Genomic DNA, 20,105 nt, shown 5'->3' with positions numbered 1-20,105 from the left:
GTGGACTTTACCTGCAAACTTGTAGTTTTTAAGTGAAATTTAAGGAAACCCATTGCAGTGACAAAGAAGCTGACATGAGCTTCAGGTTTAAAAATGAAACCCAAGGAAAACTAAGTGCAAGTTTCTTAAAAAATCCAATCAAAACTGTCATCCATATTGGCAAAACTATAGAGTTTGGAGAGCTGTAACTGTGAGCTTTGTTGAAGGCTGATTTCCTTATGAGTGTAGAAAAGCTGAGATTTATTACTTCTTGCCCTAAGACTAACAAAAGTCTGTGGAGATCGCAGGCCCAGTTTGGCACTCACAGATAGTTTCTGATGTAGACTTCGGAAAAAGTGAATGGATTACTAATTGATGTGTCAGATTCCTAATCTACCACTAATGTCATTTGGACTCACTGCAAAAAGCACTATTACAGACAGCTGCACTGTGAAAACATGGAGACATCATTAAATAGGTCCACTTGGGTGATGCTTATAGGCTTCGTAAAAGTTCATCTTTGGGTTTAACTTACAGAGTTGTTGTTGCTTGATAATGGGTCGAGTAAAAATACTTTTATCTGTTATATTTATGTCTTCAAATCTGGAGTAATAATTTTGGTCTGTGGGCACAAAGGGAGCATCCATTTGTACTGAGATACAATTTTTCCTACAAAAAGTCCAGGAGAAGAATTTTGCTGTTACGGAAAGGTTACAGGCAGGGTAGAGACCAGTGAATATGTGCTGAGGCTGCAGATCAGAAGCTTCTTACCATACAAGACAGGACCCTCAGCAAACTTTGTTCCTTCTTTCAACATGGTCAGTAGTGGATCTCTTAAAATAACACACTGTAATGTAACCATGGTTAGTTGGGTTTTGTCCAGGGATTGCTGGGCAGAGTACTGTGTTCTGACCTACACAAAACGAAGGACATAGAGATCACAGTGGTCCCTGAAATCTTAAAAAGTGTAAGTCCAGGGTCTTCATATTATAAGCAGCTTAATATGCTGGACACTTTCTTACTTTCACCTTTCCTCACACCAGCAGGGCACCTTAGTCAGTAAAAGCTTGAAAATGCGCTACTGTTCTCGTCGGGATCCTGATCCTCCTCCATGAACTGCACCAGTGTGAAGCTGACCTGAGATTCATACCCCTAAGACCACCCTGAACAACTGTGACTTTCAGAAAAATATGCCACTTCCCCCTCCCCGGCTCTCTTTTTGCCTACAGCAGTGACTTTGTTACCATTTTCAAGTCAATCTCCAAAGAAAACGACCAATAAGTATTTCAAACAAAAGCTGAGATTCATCCTTACATCCGTTATACCCTACATGAAGCGGGTGGGCTGTAGCCAGTGATTTTTCTGGACAACAATGCCAGCTTTATTGCCATTCCTGTTTCTTTCAACAGCCTCGGCTTTCCTGGTGTGGGATGGGGGGAAAGCTTGAGTGGGGAGGGAAGATTCCCATTCATGAGCTAGCGGAACCTGGCACTGTCTAGATGGTGAGAGAATAGCTGGAGGTGGTATGGCTGGAAGCCACACCATGTCAGATGCCCTTAAATGAATCAAAGTCAACTGACAATAAGCAAGATGCAGTCCATTGCCAACAGTCTGAAACCGCATGCCTTGAAGCTGAAACAGATGAGGACAAAAAACGAGTGCAAAGGTAAAAAGCATATAGTGCACAAACCAAAGAGCTCTGGGCTTCTGTCCTACATGATTATTTACTTTAGATGTTAAGTATTGATACATGTAGCTTGGTTAAAACTACTTTAGGTTACATAGTTATTTGCTGCATAATTAAGGCTTTTGCGTGTCTGAAGCAGTAGTGGTATTGCAGGTAAGGGAAAAAAACTCTCTGAATGTTCCTTTGTGACCTGATATATACGGTAATAGACTTGTGAATAAACTTGCCTCCCTGATCTGTCTAGTGCAGCAGCCAGCGGAGAGATTCTGTCATTCAAATAGTTGTAAGGCAGGATGTGAAAATCTTGCAGGCTGAAGGGAGATGTGTCTTGAGCAGATCCAGAAGGTACAGAATGCCCTGTGACAACTTCCACTGGCACAGCCAGGTTAGTGTGGTGTAGACATAGAGGCTTAATTCCTAAAATCCAAACAGGAAATTAAGAGCCCCCCCGTCCCCTACCCTGCAGTTTGTAAAGATTTGGCCATAATGCATTTCAAAAATGAAAAGTTTCCTGTGGAAGCTGGTGACCACTGCAGTAAAAGGGACACAGATCTGAGCAGCCAGGTAGTGCTGTGCTGATGTAGAACTGTTCCTTTTTCTTAGGCAGACTGTTAGGTGATTCCAGTCAGCACAATACTGGCAGCAATGAAAACCGCCATCCAAATTATTGTAGTGGTACAAAATTTTGTCTTGCAGTGGAGAGCTGTGATGCGGCTCCCTCTATGCATTTGTGTAACCTGTCTGGCTGTTTTGACCATGCTGCAAAAGACAAAGCATTGGAACTCACATGTCTGCATTTGTAGGAATTGAAAATCAAGGTCAGTTGGATCCCAAGAAGGACTGGAGCCAGAGGCAATCCCATGCGAGTGTAGCTCTAGCAAGCTCAGGTACTCATCACTGTGTTGTACGCCAAGGCTTCCTGAGTAGCTGGGTAGTTCTATTCAGGCAGTTACTGTCCCAGCCGTATTCCACTAGTGCCAGCACTCTCCATTTTAAATCTCACAGGAGTACATCGCTATTGCAGTCGCAGGATTCCTGGGAGTGACTGACTGCTGTGTAGACATACCCTGAGGCTGGCCAAAAATGCTGGCAATGGTCCCTACCCACCCTGGAGTTGCTAATTTTATTTTCTACCATTTGTATTGTAAATCTGTTGTGGAATGTCTCTCTCTGTTCCCAGGCTCCCTTTTTTTGTTCCCCTCCTCCTAGGTTTCATTCTTCTTCCATAGATAATTACAAGCACATTTTCACAGTTAAGTTGCCTTCTCTGTACAACTCCAAAAGGACATAATGGAACACTGCCTATTTCGTTATATCTGTTTGTACATCAGGATCGATATGATCGAGTCAAAGCAATTATTTAATAATATGTCCTGCTTTTGAGAGAGAACTAGGGTTAGCCTAAAATTTCAGGTAACACAGAAGGGTCTGTTTGAGACCAAAACGATTATTATGTATGTAAGTAGCTCAGTATTGGTAGTTTCATAATAACTTTCTGAAAACTATGTCTGAAGGTAGTGAAAAGGAAGCAGAGATTAAAGATAGAGACACAGATAGATCTAGACGTGTAAATAAAAATAATCAGTGGAGACTTCTGCAGGCATGGCTGGTTTGACCTGAGAAAGAGGTAGTGATGGAGCACCATTAAACAGAAGGTGTGTTTACCCAGTATAATGCAGTACATAATACCTGAGTAAGTGAATCTGAATCCCAGAGGTAGGATATCCCTGTTGTATTAACCTTGTCTGGGCAAGTTGGTTTTGCAATGACAATAGAGAAAAATCACATGCAGAAATCACATAGAGAAAAAGAAAATGCTTCTGCCCATGGCAGAGTGGGTGGAACTGGATGATCTTTAAGGTCCCTTCCAACCCAAACCGTTCTATGATTCTATAATTATTATGACTCTGAGATGGGAAAGAGAAATGGAGAGCTTTGAGTAGTGTCACATCCCAGACTCTGGATAATAAGCCTGGGTTTGGGTTGGTTTTTTTTTTTTTTTTTAGTTTTATGTAAAACTGCAAGATGCTTACCGGTGCGGTTACTGAACCTCCTATTCCTAGCACGATGGCGTGTCTTCCCTCTCCCGCATGTATCTTTTCCCAGTGTTGTATCTTCCAAGTTTCATAGCTTATTTGCAGTTGTGGAATTTAACAACATTGGAACTGGGCGTGGGAATGTCCACCTCCCATTGCTTTCTGGACTCTTGTGGCAAGCATTAGTGTGGGTTTGGCCAAGAGTTTCTATGGTTTTACTCTATGCTTTTTGAGGGATGTCTGCTTAATCCCCAGTGAAGCAACATTCTCTTGCAATCCCTCTGATTTCTTTGTTTTGGAGCATCTTGTACAGCTTTACTTAACATAATAAAACTGCACTCAACAGGCAGACGACAGTCATTTAGAAACTCCCAGACAACACAAGTTTCATTTAATCAATAGCTTTGTGGCCTTGTCAGCTATGTCTTTCTTTTCTGCTGAGTAAGCTAAGATCGTGTTAAATAGCTGGACCGTAATGATTTGGCAAATCTTGCTCATGCTTCCTGCTACAAGGGCTCTGGTTTTGTACTTCATTGGCTTTGCTGGCAACAGATTTGTGCACCCAGTGACCCAAAACATAGGGACAGTACAAGTCCCCATTGTGCAACCTCTACGGTACACACTAGCGCAGGAAATATTAGGTTTGCGAGTGCCATTTACCAAATAATCATTTGTTTTTGTACAAGGGCAGCAATCTAGCTGAAAGGTTTACTTTTCCACTAGCAGTTGGGTTCCAATAGCCTGTAACCCGTGCTGTCTGCCTGGCCTGCTGAGTTCAACAGGTTCCAGGTGCAGAGCCAGGGAAGGCAATAAATCCCAGACTGTCACTTGGAAAAGCCTTCAGTAGTAACTCAGCAGCAGCAATGCCAGTGGAAATGTTGCCTGTAAAAAATGTGGTTCCCTTTACCATTATGTCAGTGGAAGGCTGCAGCGTGGTGGAACAAGGTTGGCTGCCTCTTGGCCAACAGTTGTATTGGGGAATAAAATTCAGCAAAAGGAGGTTACTGGACAAATGAAATAAACAGGCCTTCTTTGTCCTTACTGATCCCTTTCCATTTACAAAATCCTCCCTACATCAGCTGCTGAGCCTCTTTCCATTGCTGGATCCAAACCAGCAGGGAGTTTTGTCATCTATGTCTTTACTTGAACCTTGATTTCCAAAGAAGAGAAGAATAATCCACAGTTTTCTCAGTTTTCTGATTTGTTTTTGTTCAGGTAACATAAAGCAAAAGGATTCTGATCATAATGGTTTATTCTCACTTGCAAAGTTTCCTTCCTGCTGGGCTCTAATTAGCCCAGAGTGTTGAGCCTTAAAAATGTGTCTTTTACTGTACCTTCTTTCTCTGCTCCGACCACCACTGAGATGCTCATTTTGTGTGAAATCTTATCCACATATTGGGACAGTTTGACCTTTCAGGGATTTCTGATGCCCACTGTCCCGTCTGACTCTCACCTGCCAGTGATAGTCCAAAGCCTGCCACCAGCTGGGCTCCCTCCCTCCCACCCTGCTGTTTGCCAGCATCACTCTGGAGATGGCTAACGAAGTGGCAGGTTTCTAATCCTGCATTTTAAATATTAATTTTAATCTCAGATTAAAACTAGGTGAGGTGAAGAAATGCTCCCTAGAAACAGTTTGCTTCTCAGTTTACGTAGTCTTTATACTTAGAAAAAATATCTTTCCTTCAGGGGAAAATCACAGCTTCCTTTCTTCCTCTTGAATAACAACCCATAGCACTTTTCAATGGATAAATTCTTTTCTGTCTAGCACTTCTTTTATTTCAAGTAAAGCTGCTTGCTATGTACCCTGGAGTAGGTTTAGCCCAAGAGGGCGGATCTCTTCCCTAGTAGGCATCATGAGCCATCGTGGTCATATATAGTTGATTTTTGATAAAATACAGATTGCCTGTGTTTGGTAACTTTAAAGTGATGTGGCAAACTGTGTTTTCCTACAAGTGCATTATAATAATGACTTTGTCTTCTGCTTTTCTGCTTGTGTGCACCAATATGAACTCCCACTATTTTAAGTGTCATCTTCTCCATCAGGTAGATTTCTTTTACCTCTTTTGCCATTATTTCACTCTGTTATTCATACCTTTTCAGTACTAATCCAGACATGGTCCTGAGACTTCTCTCCGTTCCAATTAAAAACCCAACTTGTCTGTTTAGAAAAATATATTCATGTTTTCTTTTTATATCTTAAATGCTACGATAGATACCTGCAGCTCATTCTGAAATGTTTATGGTGTTTGTTGAAGTGACCTTACCAGATCTGCTGAATGTGTTATTACACACAGCACCTCTGAGTGTGAGGAACAGATTCACATCAGAAAAACTCTTACACAGATGCACGTGCCTTTTCTCAGCTAGAGACCCTCTGAAGAGGTATCTTCTTATGAAGATAACAGACTTTTTTGTTCCTCTGTAATTTGTCTTCACATTAACATGTTCTAGCCAAAGCAAGAGTATCTCTTTACACGTTGCTTTCAACTTTTTTTTCCGTGTGGCATTCTTAGACAATATGAAAGCAAACTTGGCTTTATTTGCCTTGAGGTTTGTAGGCGATCAGGCACGCTCACTGCCCAAAAAATTCTACTGCAGTACTGGTCTGAACATATCATTTCCAAATCACTTTGATACTAAGCCATAATTTGCTATGTTCCTGTTTGATACCAAGTCTCTCCCTGCTGATCAAATGAGTGAGACTAAGTAAGAGGGTGTGCTGAGCTTTTAAAATCATTTATGAACCAAGGCCAGATGGTTCTGTGATTAGGCACTTTTTTCCCAGCTGCACCGCTATGAAAAATCCCAAGAGGTTAGGGAGGCCGAGTACAGGAAGAGCATTATTGGAAACAAGGTTTCCACAGGGATAGGCAGCACTCCTGCGTGGTGGGAGTGGCTGTGATAAGGATACCACTGTAAATGCCATGTCCTTATAGCACGTCTTTAGCTGAACTGTTGCAGACTGATCCATTGCTGGATTATATATTCTATTAGTTGTAGTTATAGAATAATAGAATGCAGGGTATTAGGGTATTTTTTTTTTTTATTCTTGCAAGCAAAAGTGAGCAGGCAGGTTTTTTACGATCCACTGCAGTCACCTGTCATTTTGGTGAATCAGTGTGAGAGGGTCACATGGGATGGATTTCTTCTTGCACTGAATCTGCAAGCCCACAGTGATTGGCAGCATAGACCAAGGAAGGATGAATAAAAGAAAGAAGCTGAAAAATATTTCTTTCTGTGAAAAGGACTTCTAAGAACAATAAAACGTGTTTCCACTGGCTTGTCTGGGGACTTTGGAAGACTTGATGCTGGTGGAATTATATATATTGCAGTTACTTCATACCTTTTTGTCTTTTGATGTTGGCCATCCTTTCATTCCCACCTTCAGGAATGGAGAATTCATCTCCCAGTGGGAGGAAGGCAGACAGCATTCCTGACTCCTACAGTGCATCCCCCAGGCTGTTTCGCTTCCTCCAGTGCTCAACAGTGGGTGGCTTCCTGATGGGGTTAGAGTGTGGGACATCTGTGGTTATGTGTGTTGCACGTATTTGCAAATACACTCCACTGTCTTTCAGCTCTCCTTGCATTTGCTTTTGAGGGTGTCTTGTGTTGCATCTCTTTGTTCAGGTTTGACCCTCACTTATTAATGCAGTTGACTGGAGGCTTTCACCGATTTCACATCAGTTTTAGAAAAGCAGACTCAAGTGATGGCACGCAAGAGCTTCCCCTTGGGTCGCTAACACTTTGATTGACAAACCCATCATCCCTTCTAATGGAGCTTTTGCTTTTTTCCGGTAGTGGGTGGGAAATCCCACCCAGCTATCCTAGGATTTTGTCTTTTTTCTGCTCTACATTTTATATTTCCTTTTCATCTTCTGGGAAAATGCATGTCACATTTTCTGAGGCCTCATTCTCACCCACTTCAGGGAGTGCTGAAAGCAAACAGCTTGTTACCCTTCAGCATGTTGCTTCTGCGATGCACCAGGGTGCTTTCTGCATGCAAGGAGCTACAGATGGAGCACAGCAGCCTCTGATCACCAGAAAACAGAAATTAGCATGTCAAGTTTGGCAGTGGTCATGTGATTGGATTTATTGCATGAGCCTTTCCCACATCTCCATTTCCCATGTAGGGAAATCCTAGGAAATTCCCAGGTTCAGGTGAGCCCCTTCTGCATCAGTGCAATCAGGCTGGACCACTGCAGCTGCTTTTGAGTCTTTATGCTGTGGGGGAGTGGGCTGTCACAGCCGTTACACGCTCAGCTCTGATAACTGGGGCTGTACCTTACTTTGCTTCTTTAAAATCTTTCTTCAGAGCAGCAGGAATCTGATCAGGACAGGACCTTGCCTGTGCTGAGAGTTGGTGCTGAGTGCTTTACACTCAGTCCTTTCTGAGTCTGAATACGTCCTACTGGAGCTACTCTGGTGGACAGCTCTTGTGCTAAGAGATTGTGTTAGATGCTATGTGAGACTTGGAAAGGAGTGAACATTAAGACTGTGAAGGAGAATGTTTCTTTGAGGTAATACTGCTTCTTCAATATGGAGTTTCCACTGAGTTTATTTGTGCATATAATGATCAACTTTAGCTTTTTCTAGGACTTTGTGTTTGGTGGAACGCTGCTTTTTCTGCCACATGGTTTACTACTCTCCACGTTCTCAGAACCTGTTGATTCTTATCAGGAACACTGAAGATTTCTCAGGAAAAGGTTGCTATGCTGGGACCACATCCTACAAATTAGGTGCAGTGGAGGCAGGCCATTGGGGATGGTAAGTGTTCAGTTGCATTGCAGCTGGATTCCTGCATTATACCCAAAGTCTTGGAGTACATCAGACACTGTCTGCCCTGCTGTGAATCAGCATCTTTGCAAAAGAGGCAAGGGTTCTCAAGAGAGAATTGCAGGAGCAAATGTCTACTGGAGAAAGTAGTCAGTAGTGTGAGCATGTGCTATTATTGCTGGAGAGATCATAAGATGATTCACCCTGTTCTTCGTGGCCCTGGTCTAACTTCCATCATACCATGTAAAAGGACTGTCATTGATATTGGTGGGGTTTGCCCAACTCTGTCACAGCTATCTAGGACCACGTGGACAGCAAGCTTTTAGGTGAAATGTTTGGGTGAGTAAAAGGCCACACTGCCTGTTCCTTCTGTGTCAGTCTCTCACGTGTGCTATCTGTCCCATGTGGCACAAGCTCATACTTGCTGCCTTCCCAATTCCATGGCAAAAGAACTAATTCTTTTTAAATGAAAACCTTATCGTAAAGGGCTGGATCTGTCATGCAGCTGAATAAACCACAGCTTTCCACACTGTTATTCACCATAGGCGTTTGTGTGTTCCCACTTGTTGTTGACTTCTTGGCTGTTTGATGAGTAGATAACTCTATAAAATAGCCGCTTCCTTCATTATTGGAGAGTGACATAAGCTTGGTTATGAAAACAAAAGTCCAGTAGTCATGGCTCCTTTTAAACTTTGTCTCTGCTGATTTAAAAAAAACCCAAACCAATAGCTCAGCACACATCCTGAACACCCCTGTTCTAAATAACATCATGTACACGGTGACCATCTTTGATTACCAATGCTTTAAATAGGATCATCTCCCCCTCTTCATCACAGCTTCCCAAAGTACCTCCTGAGAGCTTCTGAAAGAGTTGAGATATATTTAAGTGACTCCGTTTACATGTTTGAAAAGCACAAGGTGAAAAAGCCTGTTTTCCATTAGTCTTAGTGACTGTTGTTTTTCTAAGAAGGTTACGCAAGCTGTTTCATTGCCTCCTCCCCAGCTCAGCTCACCTCAGCATGTTTCCTCAGCATTTGTTAGTTTGCTCTCCATCCAAGCCTCACTTGGACTCCCTTCTGTGACCCCTCTGGCTGCCTCTCTTTGGTTGCTTTGCAGATATATCACCTTCCTCGGTCCTTCTCTTAAACTTATTGTCCTCATTTTGCACCGCAGCTTCTGTTATAATCCCAGCTCTAATGAGCAACCCCATTTCACTTCTGCCCCTGTTAAGCCTTTATTCTCAACTGGTTGGAAACCTCATCATTTGCAAGATATCAGCATTTGATATTAAAAAGTTAAACATGTTGAACCAGTTCAGAAGTAGGCATCTTTCCAGTGATACAGCTTCGATTTCAAACATTAATAAAAATTCCTAACATTGAACTCTATTTGGGACCGGGCGGCTCACAGGCTTTATTACGTGATATACTGTCTCCCACTTCTAAGTTGCTGGTTCAAATCCAGCCCAAGTCAGTAGCTGCTGAGCACTGTTGATGTACATTTGCTGCTTAGTGTTCTTTACTGATTTGAGCTTAGTGGCTGTGTTTAACATTCCCAGCTGTCAGCCACGCACCCTGTATAACTTTCTTCCATACCAGCATCTTCTTTTGTGGTTGAGATTGGATGGACCGTAGAGATGGGACTCCCTTCCCAACTATTGATGAAGACCCAATAGGAAGTGGGAAGAGGAAGGAATTTTGTCCTTCAGTTATGTCCTTCATATTGATAAACAGATGGTATTTGTGGCCACAGTGTGTATAATAGCAGGCTTTCCATGGGGCACTGCCATCCTGCGCACACTGAAATGCCAGAAGAGATAAATTACAGCTCCCATTCTCCCTTCCCTCTCTCACTGTGTGAGGATGTTGTCTGCTCTGCCCTACATTTGCATTTATATTTCTCTGCTATGGTTTAGAAAGAAATCTTTTTCTTAATCCTGGCTCTGCAGTTAATGCTAGATTCCCTCTGGGTGAGTCACAGCAAGCTGGGTCACAGGGAGTGACTTCTCTCACGTGCTCTTTAGAGGAGGTCAGTGGTGACCTACCCCGCTGTGACGTGCGGCTCCTGGTACTGTGTATAGCTCTGGCAATTCACTGCTGCCTGGCAGTAACAGAACCTTTTAGAGAACATCTGCAGGCTAAGAGCTTCCTGTTATAAACACAGGTAGAAAAAGCATGCTTTCCAGCAAACAAAGATCAGCCAAGAATGTAAAAACCTTACCAGCCCCACTGAGCATTTCACTTGGAGCAACAGATATCAGAGCCTTCTTCTGTCCCTCCAATGCAAAGGGGATTGCTGTAGCCCTTTGCTCAATTCTTTGTGCCTGTGTTGGGCAAGCAGCCCCAAGGAGCCTTTCCTTTTTAATGTCTTGCTGAGCTAAACAGTTTGTGAGCTGGTTCTTCAGGAAGAGAAAGACTCTTCCTTGGATTTCTGTGTCTGTAGAAGTGGGATACAGACCACTGTCCTCATTTCTTTCTTGGTAGCTGGATGGCCTCGCTGCCCTTGGGAGAAATGGTGACTTTGAGGTTTGTGGAAGTTGTGTGGAGAGCAATCAGTCGTGTGTTGTTCAGAAGTTTAATAAGCAGCTGGAGTTGCCTTGGGTAGCCTTCCTAGTTCTGAGTGTCACTTGTTTCTAAAGTGAACCAGCATTTGACTCGCCCTGCATTATTTGCAGACAAATGGAGTGGTTTGGCTTTCACGGAAAGGCTATGGAGAAGCTCTTATTAACAGCCAGCCAAAGTTCTTGTTTGAAACAACGGGACTGTAGACGCCCATGGTGTTTTCAGCTATGGGTGTGGGTTTTTTTCAGGCTCCTCTTCCTCATAATCCTTTCTTTCACTTGCTGTCCTCTTTCTGCCTTTTTCTGTAGAAAAGCTCTTCTTTTACTGCTGATAGTATTTTCTGCCAGACTTGCCTTTGCCCCTACTTCATAATCTCTCCCCACCAGACGGGGAGTGCACAACAAAACCCCGGGGCATTTCTCAGCCTCAAAGTTGCAGCTGTTGAAAAAATTTGAAGCATCTCCTAAAACAGTTTCCCCCAGCCCTTGGCTTTATAACTCAGATTTGGGGCTTTTACTAGGAAACCTACTGAGAGTCGTAGTGGTTCTGATGAAGATTTGTATACATGACCTTAAGAACTTGGAGGTACAACGCGCAGTGTATTGAAGGCAGTAGGAGGCTTTCCACAAGCTTTGGTGAGCTTTGGCTCGGACTGTTAAAGAATAACAGGAAACACTGGAAAACGCACCAAGGGTAAACAGAGCAGTTTAGTTACATTAACTGTCTAGAGGAGAAGCTCCACTAATGACTGAAACAAACAAAGCAAGTGTGTTTATTTAGTATTGCTGTGGGAAAACAAATGGCTGTTAATTGCATTTAGCTGAAAAGGGTTACACAAGTAATTGGCCGGCTCAGCCTCAGAGTGTAATTCTGGCGTTCTGACCCAGTTCTCATAGCTGCGTAGACTCTGATGGAGAGTGATGTCCTGGAAAGGAGCACAGGCTTCAGAGAGGCTGGGACTTTGAGAGACTGCATGCTATTTTTTATTCATAGGAATGCTAATTTAAAGTCTTGTTCTAGAAAAAAAAACAGCATCAAAGAGATCTGTTGTTGCTGCCTCCCTGTGACTCCTGATAAAATTTGCCTTGCTGTGATTGTGTTAACAGTCAGAACTCAAACTGGTCAGTCAGCTTGTTTCTGGACTCACATATCATGAGCAACAATAAATATGCTGCAGGACTCCTTCAGTGATGCTTTAGTGTCTTTGCCTGATAACCAATGCATTATTTATATTAGAAGAGAAGCTGGAGTGTGAAACCAGAGTCCCATTGTGCTTACTCTGAATAAACATAGAATGAAAGGAGGTTAAGGGCTGACAGTCTAAGCTGTTTTGTTTGCCTTTATGAGATCTTATTGTTTTCCAGAGGAGAATGTCATGAACTGAAGGCTGAAATTTACCCTGTGCTTACAATTGAGCTAGTGACCATGGTGGCAACAGCGCAAAGGGAATTCGAGTCCTGATCATCTGTAATGGTTCTGCTGGCTTTGCTGTGGGAAGAATAACATGCAGCTTGTGTTTGCTGCTCCTGATAACATGAATAGTTGTTATTCGGAGAGCACAGAGGGCAGTGGGTTTGTGGCGTAACGTAGTGCCATTTTGACATTCCTGCTTCTAATCTAAGAGCCATTCTTATCAGCTCTTTTTTCAAGATCTGTTAATGTAAGAATAGAACTCCTTCCCATGGCAGAATATTTCAAGAGACTGATTATCTGCTTCTAATTCCATGTGAACTTCTGAATAGCAGGTAAGATTAGATGATCACAAAAGAAATGCAGAGTACTGAATCAGTGCTTGCACTGCTGTTTAGTACAAACACATACTGCTCTGTCTGATTTATTTCTGTTAAAAGGAAGGGGACTATTCATTAGTGAAAAGAATCAGCATGGCATTACATTTACTATGTGTTTAGGAAAAAAATGATTCCTTTGATGTAGCTGGAGACCCTTGAACTTCAGCAAAAAATGTGTTAGCATGCTAGGGTATGCCTTAATCCTGCAGGTCATTTAATCCTTTCCTCAAGTGAGTCATTGTAAGGTAAAGTAGATGCTGGGAAATGTCCTGTATTGCTAATTAAAACAGGCTCCAAAGGTGTTGCTGGTTTCATTCTACCAGGCCAGTAGAGATTGCTTCTGTACCTTGAGGCCAGACCCCAGGTTAATACAGAGTGGCATGGTTCTTTTGACTTAGCAGAGCTCCTTTGCTTTGTACCAGTAGTTCAGGCTCAATTACTTTATGCTTTTAACTTCTTAAGGAACTTCTGTAAGGAATCAGGAATGATTCAGAAAGGTGTCGATTTCTGCACATGTAAGAATTGAATGAATTTCAGAAGAAGCCTGTAAATAACTCTGAGATGCAAGTTCCAACTCAGTCTTTATAGAGAATAGTTTCTATCTGCCTCAAACACCCCTGCAAAATCAAAGCTGGGTAATGAATGTTAGTCTCAGCATTTCTCCTAGGCAGACAGCTTTGATGAGGTGAGGTTTAAAATAAAGTACAGGACAGGACAGGAACGCACTAATTAGTAACTGTTGCCCATTTTTTTTGTCAATGAAAAAATCCCACTTTCAACAAATTTAACAAAGAATGTATAAAGTTAATCAGAAAGCTGACATTTCTTAATTGAGGAACTCTAAACCAAACACTAGTCTTTTGTGGGAGAGATAAAATCAGGGAGCCTGAAACACTTTGGAAAGTCAGGAAGATGGCTTGAGAGCTGAGGTGCTGACCAGGAGACCATTTAGGAAACTGCCAGAATAGGAGTGCTGCCAAGTCCCATCCCACAGAAATCCTGACAGAGTAGAAACCTCAAGGACCCAACTTTGCAACTCAGCAGTGTGGCAGTCACAGGGCAGGCAAGCTGGCAGAAACCTTGGAAACCTACCTTGTTTCCATTAGAAAAGCTAACACGATTGCTGCATGCCAACAAGCCTTCTAAACTGGCACTTTTGGGCAGGCAAACTTGCCTCTGGAAGGTTTCCAGTAAGCTTGCTTCGTGGTCCTTAGATTTTTCTTTCCTGACTTTTAGGAATACAAACTTTAGATGGGCTTATTTGCATTGGAGGAACACTGCTGGAACTTTCTTCCTAGCATGTAAAGAGTTTTCTCTGTGCGTAGAAGCAACATGGGTAAAATATTTGGAGTGAAATCCAGGCTCCATTGAAGTCAATGGCAAAACTCCCATTCACTTCAGAGGAGCAGGAGTTTCACTCTTTACTGTTTTGAAGTTAGAGTTACTAATAGACTGTTAAATTATTTCTGTGTGCATCAAACAAAATGTGTTTGATGTTAATGTTTCTGCTGTGCTCAAAACCCACAAAGGTTTAAAAACAAGAATAACTATGAACTTCTGAATCTAAAAATTATGTTAAATGTAGTTTTGCTAGAAATAATAATGTCCCTGGAGATAAACCTAAAATAATAGACTCCACCATATAATCTTCACTTTAAGCTAAAAATAGCAGAGATGGTGGTTTAATCTAAGCCATAATTATCAAACTGCTGAAGTTGGTTTTGGTTCATTGCAACTAGAAATGTATGTCGTGTTTAAGCTTTGAACAGTTGAGTCCTAAAACTGGAGAGAAGCAAAGCCAAGAGCACAGTCAGAAGGCAAACAGGAGCCTCTGATTTGTAGAGAAATAGCATGGATTAAAGAGTCCAACACTGTATGTAAAGGGGCTGCTCCTGGTTTGCTCAGTCCAGCCAGCTGGAGATCTAGTGAGTTCCAGTTAATCAGTGTTTTCAGCCCCAAATTGGTGACTGCTATTTTGCTAGAAAGTGGCACTGGCCACACAAGACACCTTTTGTCTGAAAGCCATTTTCCATTTCATGTTGGAATTGCAGGAAGAATGTTAACGTTTCACAATGTTATTATCCTGTATGACTTTTATAAATGGTTTTAATTTTCATTTCAAAGTAGGGTGGAAAACTCTGAACTCTCTTTTGCTGCCAGGCAGCGAGCTACGATTGGCTGTGTGTAGGACTGCCAGGAAGGACTTCTGACATTTCACTGATGCAGCAGTTATCCCTTCTCTGCCGCTGAGAAGGCTGTTCACAAGGCTTATCTCCAGCAGAAGAACATTGCTTTCCTATAGAAAATAAATAGAGATTTATTCTGAACAGCCATTTACTGTAGCAGCCCAATGGTATAGGCTCCACTAATGGTAGAAGGGTCCGGAGCGGGAAGCTGGATGAAGGTTAAAGTAATACTTTTCTGTTTCTGACTACTTTTTAAATCCTCCCTGAATGCGTTTGAATTCTTCCATGTACATTTATACTACAGTCTGCTCTTTGTTGAAAGGGCTTGTTTTGCTGAGTAGGTCACATCTTGGTCTTGCTGAGACTGGCGTGGGGCAGTCTTGTGCTTGTTTGGACAGTGCTTGCAGAAATGAGGGCTTAATTCTGCCTCAGGCTCCTATCTGAGGCATTGCTGTTGTAGAGTCATAGACTAATTTAGGTTGGAAGGGCCACTGGTGGTCATCTGATCCAAATCATTGCTCAAAGAAGGATCAGCTTCAAAGTTGGGTGAGAGATTGTACAATACCATAAATTTAGAGAAGTGTTTTTCCTGACAGTAGGGTTATTCCAAATTCACAGTGACACACAACCAAAATCGGCCTGTCTCTGGTATTATTTTGTTGACCCTCTCTCAGTATGATTATAGGGACCATATCCACTAGATTTGGGAAAACACTCCAAAGCTTTCAGTGAATACTAGCTTTGATTGTCTAGCAGATATCCTTCAGCTGTGCTACGCCGCTCCTGCAGGTTCATGTCTTATAACTCCTCAAATAGTTACATTTCCTGGTGGGAAAGTCCATGAGAAGCACTTTTGAAAGTTTCAAATGTAAAAATACTTAAATGTTTTTGGAACTAAGGCAATGGATAAATTAGAGGAATAATGGAATGGGTGCCCAGAGCAGTAGGTGAATTATTCTGTTACATGTACAGCCTGGTTTTGACTTGTTAATAGCCGAGACTGTCATTATTTAATCCAATAGGAAACTCACATCATAATTTGATAGGGTTTTTTTGTCTTGTTTTGATTTAATTAAACAGCATGGGAATGAGCCATGATGACGACCATCAGCCCTGCGCAGGGAAGTCTCATATTATGTCTGGAGAGTGGGTGAAAGGCAGGAATCCGAGTGACCTTTCCTGGTCTTCATGCAGCCGCGATGACCTTGAAAACTTCCTAAAGTAAGAATTGTGTTGATTATCAAAAATCCTTTCAGGCAAGAATCTAATGTGTTAGTTGAAAGTGAAATCTAAACCATTTTCCTTGAAAAAAAAGTGTGTGCATGTGTCATTAGGGTGTGCAAGTTTGAATCTGTCTCCATTACTGTAGCCCCTTTGAGAGTGTGGTTTGCAGAGAGGCGGAAGAGTTATGTTCAGTTGTCCATGTTACCTTCTTTAAAACCATCCCAGATCACCTTCATTTTTACAAAAAATGCCCTTCATGGTTGCGATGACAGAAATCTGTGTGTCGGAGGCCTGAAAAAAATGTCTGCTGAAGGATGCTGTCAGCTTTGTGCTGGGGCTTTTACTGTCATTCTTGTTATCAAATAGCTTTTAATATATGGAAACTTTACTTTGCCTGGAGGTAATTTTGATATGTTTTCTTATTCCTCAGTGAGTGTTGGTCTTAAACAGTTCACTACAAACTTCTTTCTCACTGTATCCATATTTCAGTTCATCACATTCAGTAGTTCAGGGAGGATTTTTGTCCTGCTTGTCATTGTAAGACTAGTGAAGCTTTGGACTAGGTAGCCTGAGTACAGAATTGAGCCTCCATCAGATTTTTAGGAGTAGTTTAAACAAGTATTTAACCTAGAATGATATGAATGTAGTAGCTTTTGCCCTGAGACCTAGGGCCAGGGTTGAGTTCTCAAGGACTTTTCTGTCCATAGTTTTCAGTTATTTAAAAGGCTTCCAAATATATACTGGGAAAAATTGCCACTGTTTCATATGAGGTCATCAGATTTCCTCTTAAAGGGAAGACAACAGCTTCTCTACAGCAGTGATCTAACACTCCAGTTGAAAGGTGCTTTCCCTTAAAGGCATATTTAATTCTTACACTCCACAGGTCCAAGGTCAGCACCTGTTTACTGGTAACAGATCCCCGAAGCCAGTATGCTGTGCGGCTCCCTCACAAGCTGCCTGGAATGCACTACAGCGCTGATGAACAGTGCCAAATACTTTTTGGGACCAATGCTACATTCTGTAAGAATATGGAGGTAAGAGCTTGCGGAGTGTACCTATAAAGAAGGTGGGAAGTGGAAATAAAGCTATCAAAGCACTGGGGAAGAGGAGTCTGTACTTCCCTCAGAACTACTTAATGGGATTTTCAGCGTGTTCAGCACTGCTGATGCAAAATCGGCAATCAAACTGCTTTGTGTCAGCAGCACATTCTTATGTAGTCCCCCTCCTCTTCTCGCACTGGTCTTGTTAATCTCCTAGAGCAGATCTAGAAAAACTTTTGTTTGTACTTGTTCTTAATTTAGGAACAATTCCTTTTTGACACTGTTTTGCTGAAGTACTCAGTGGAGATTTTTTTGCTGGAAGTTCAGCTGAGGTGAAAGTCTCTTCTCACAAGAGTGCTTGCCTTCTTCCACAGAATCAGCTTAGGTGTCTGTCTGGATCTTTCAGCAGAACTCACCTTCAGCCACTACAGTGTTCTTAGGAGCTGATTCTGACCTTGTGCCAGGGAAATATTAATGCCATTTAGAGATCTGTGCAGAATTAGAACCCTTCCTCTGTGTTTTCTAAGCAACGTGATGTTTAGTCAGGATTTGAGTGTGTTGTGGTTTATATCACATGGTTAGTTGGCAGAATGGAAACGCTGATTTTTGTTGTCTCTAGAACTAGATTGCATTTGAGTTGAGGCTGTCTGACCTGTCCCCTGGGATTTAGACAGCTAAACTTTCTTAAGGTCTTGCACTTAATCAGATATCTTAATTCTGACCAGAAGTTGTCTGCATCATGCTTTGGATAGGGACTAGAGAAATGCTTAGTTCTAGCATGGCTTTGGAGATACATGTCATGAGGCACTGCGTCCTGTCACCAGTACCAGCTGGCAACATTCTGTCCTATATAGACAGGCATGGCAGCCAGTTTCTTGCTCTCATTAACCAGCCATTTGTATTTTTGAGTTTTCTGTTGTTCCCATTCTGAACAATCTTGGAATGTTAAATCAGTGTTAACAAAGAAAATAATAATCAGTGATAACTGAGCTTTCTGAGTGCCAAATTACTAAAACTGTTGAACACATGCAAGCCCTGGGAACATGCTCTTAGTTTCACATTTGCTGTTTTATTTATTTTGGATTTGGAAACCAGCTAATATAAAACAATAAGAAAAGAATCTGGCTAGGTTGTATTTTCCAACTCCATCAAGAAAATGCAGACCACCAGGACTACTGTACTGGAAGCAAAGTGTTAGAATATAGGTCTGTAAAGAAAACCCCAGGTCTATCCAGGATGATTCAAGTTCTTTCACTTGTGTGGGTGTCACCCAGCTTGACTGGTGTTGGAATAGATATTTGCTATTTCCCTTGTTGCGATAAAAGAACATTCTGCATTCTGTTTCTGGATAGTCCAGTGCCTAATGAGAATGTCAGCCTGCTGGTAGGTGGTCAGCATTTCCCATGCAGAAATTGCTTGTCCAGTCTGGAATTGCTTCAGGGACAAGTTGCTTGCCAGATAACAAGCCAAGAAGCACTGTTCTGCTTTGTAAGATACAGACAGCAGGTGTTTGTGTCTCCCAAGATTTTTGACCAGTCTTATTATTTGACACCTTTACAGTACAGTGAAAACTGCTTTTTCCCTTCATTGCTCCTTTAGCATCTCCTCCCCCAAAAAGGGTATTTTGTAAGGACTTTAGTACTTTCTAATGAAAAGCCTTGTAGAACTTCAACAAATTAAACCCAATTTGCAATCACTTATTTAGAAATAATTTTCCCGCTACAGAAAGAGTTACTTTTCACTCTGTAAAGTGTTGGATCAATTATGTCACAAGCTATTAATTTAAGTAAATATTTTCATACTGTTATGTTACTCTGAATTAGTGTTTGAAGGCAATGGAAGGAAATTCTTTAGAGGAAATGATCAGCTATAATTTTTAAACCTTCAAAGTTTTTGTTCTTTTCACCTTTGTGTTTATCCTGCCTCATCTGCAGAACACTCGTATTGTAAGTCTCAAAGCTGTCTACAAAAATATGAACCAAAAAAAAAAATTGGCACTAGTCACTGGCATCAGCTGTAGAAATTATTGGCAAATAGAGCTGTCTCCTCTTGTAGCCAATGGTAATGTGGTATTTTTAATTCAATAAAGTATTAAAAAAACCCAAATGTAAAAGTAATAAACATTTGACAGCAAATATTTGTTACAAAAAGGAAATACTCTACAGGAAATGAGCCTGCTCACTCTTTTTATGATTATATGTGCCTACTGAGCCACATAATTATATCAGGCAAACTAGAGGACCTATACTCAAAAATGCCATACGATCTGGTTATGGAGTGAATTTCAGAGATGAGAGGAATCCAAAATTTGGGCATTTTTGAGAAGCTGCAGAAACTTTCTGTGCTGTAAAGGAATGTGATCTCCTTTGCCTTCAGAGAGAGTGAGGTGCGTGAATGCCTGGCAGTGTTTGGACATCGGACAGTGGTCCAATGAGACAGTTAATTCATGAATATTCAACTTTATCTGGATATTTCTGCATCTTGCATCACCAAAATTTTACTTCCATGTTTGTTTGTAATGATGTCGGATACCCAAATACAAAAAGTAGCCCTCAGAATTATAACTTTGCTATCCTGCTCTAAATTTGCAGAACAGAATTGAAAACATAGGAGGTAGGCTCAGCTCTATATAGACTATACCTCATGACTTTCCTTTTTAATTTAATTGGACACCGAGTTGACATTTTATTATACTAATTCTTTTAAATGAACTAACTAGCAGCATATGTATTTGATAATCAGCTTAATCATAGCCTTTTATTGTAATCTATGACTTCCAAGATGCATTATTTAGGATCTGGTTCTGTAACATCAGTGTTAAGTAAGCTT

The 20,105-nt window shown here is 41.6% G+C and overlaps 1 protein-coding gene across 3 annotated transcripts in view; it reads left to right on the top strand.

Annotated features, from left to right (window-relative positions):
- The window catches only part of ADAMTS17 (ADAM metallopeptidase with thrombospondin type 1 motif 17), a 178,591-nt gene that overhangs the window by 71,377 nt on the left and 87,109 nt on the right, over positions 1-20,105 (top strand). For all 3 annotated transcript variants that reach the window (XM_054077506.1, XM_054077504.1, XM_054077505.1), the window contains exons 9-10: positions 16,093-16,233; positions 17,120-17,270. In XM_054077506.1, coding sequence (XP_053933481.1) covers positions 16,093-16,233; positions 17,120-17,270 — 292 coding nt within the window. The remainder of the gene's footprint in view (positions 1-16,092; positions 16,234-17,119; positions 17,271-20,105) is intronic.

Source organism: Cuculus canorus, chromosome 12 (genome assembly GCF_017976375.1).
Source record: "Cuculus canorus isolate bCucCan1 chromosome 12, bCucCan1.pri, whole genome shotgun sequence".
Lineage (NCBI taxonomy): Eukaryota > Metazoa > Chordata > Aves > Cuculiformes > Cuculidae > Cuculus > Cuculus canorus.
The sequence above is the reverse complement of the archived record's forward strand: the minus strand, read 5'-3'. Positions and strand labels throughout refer to the sequence as shown.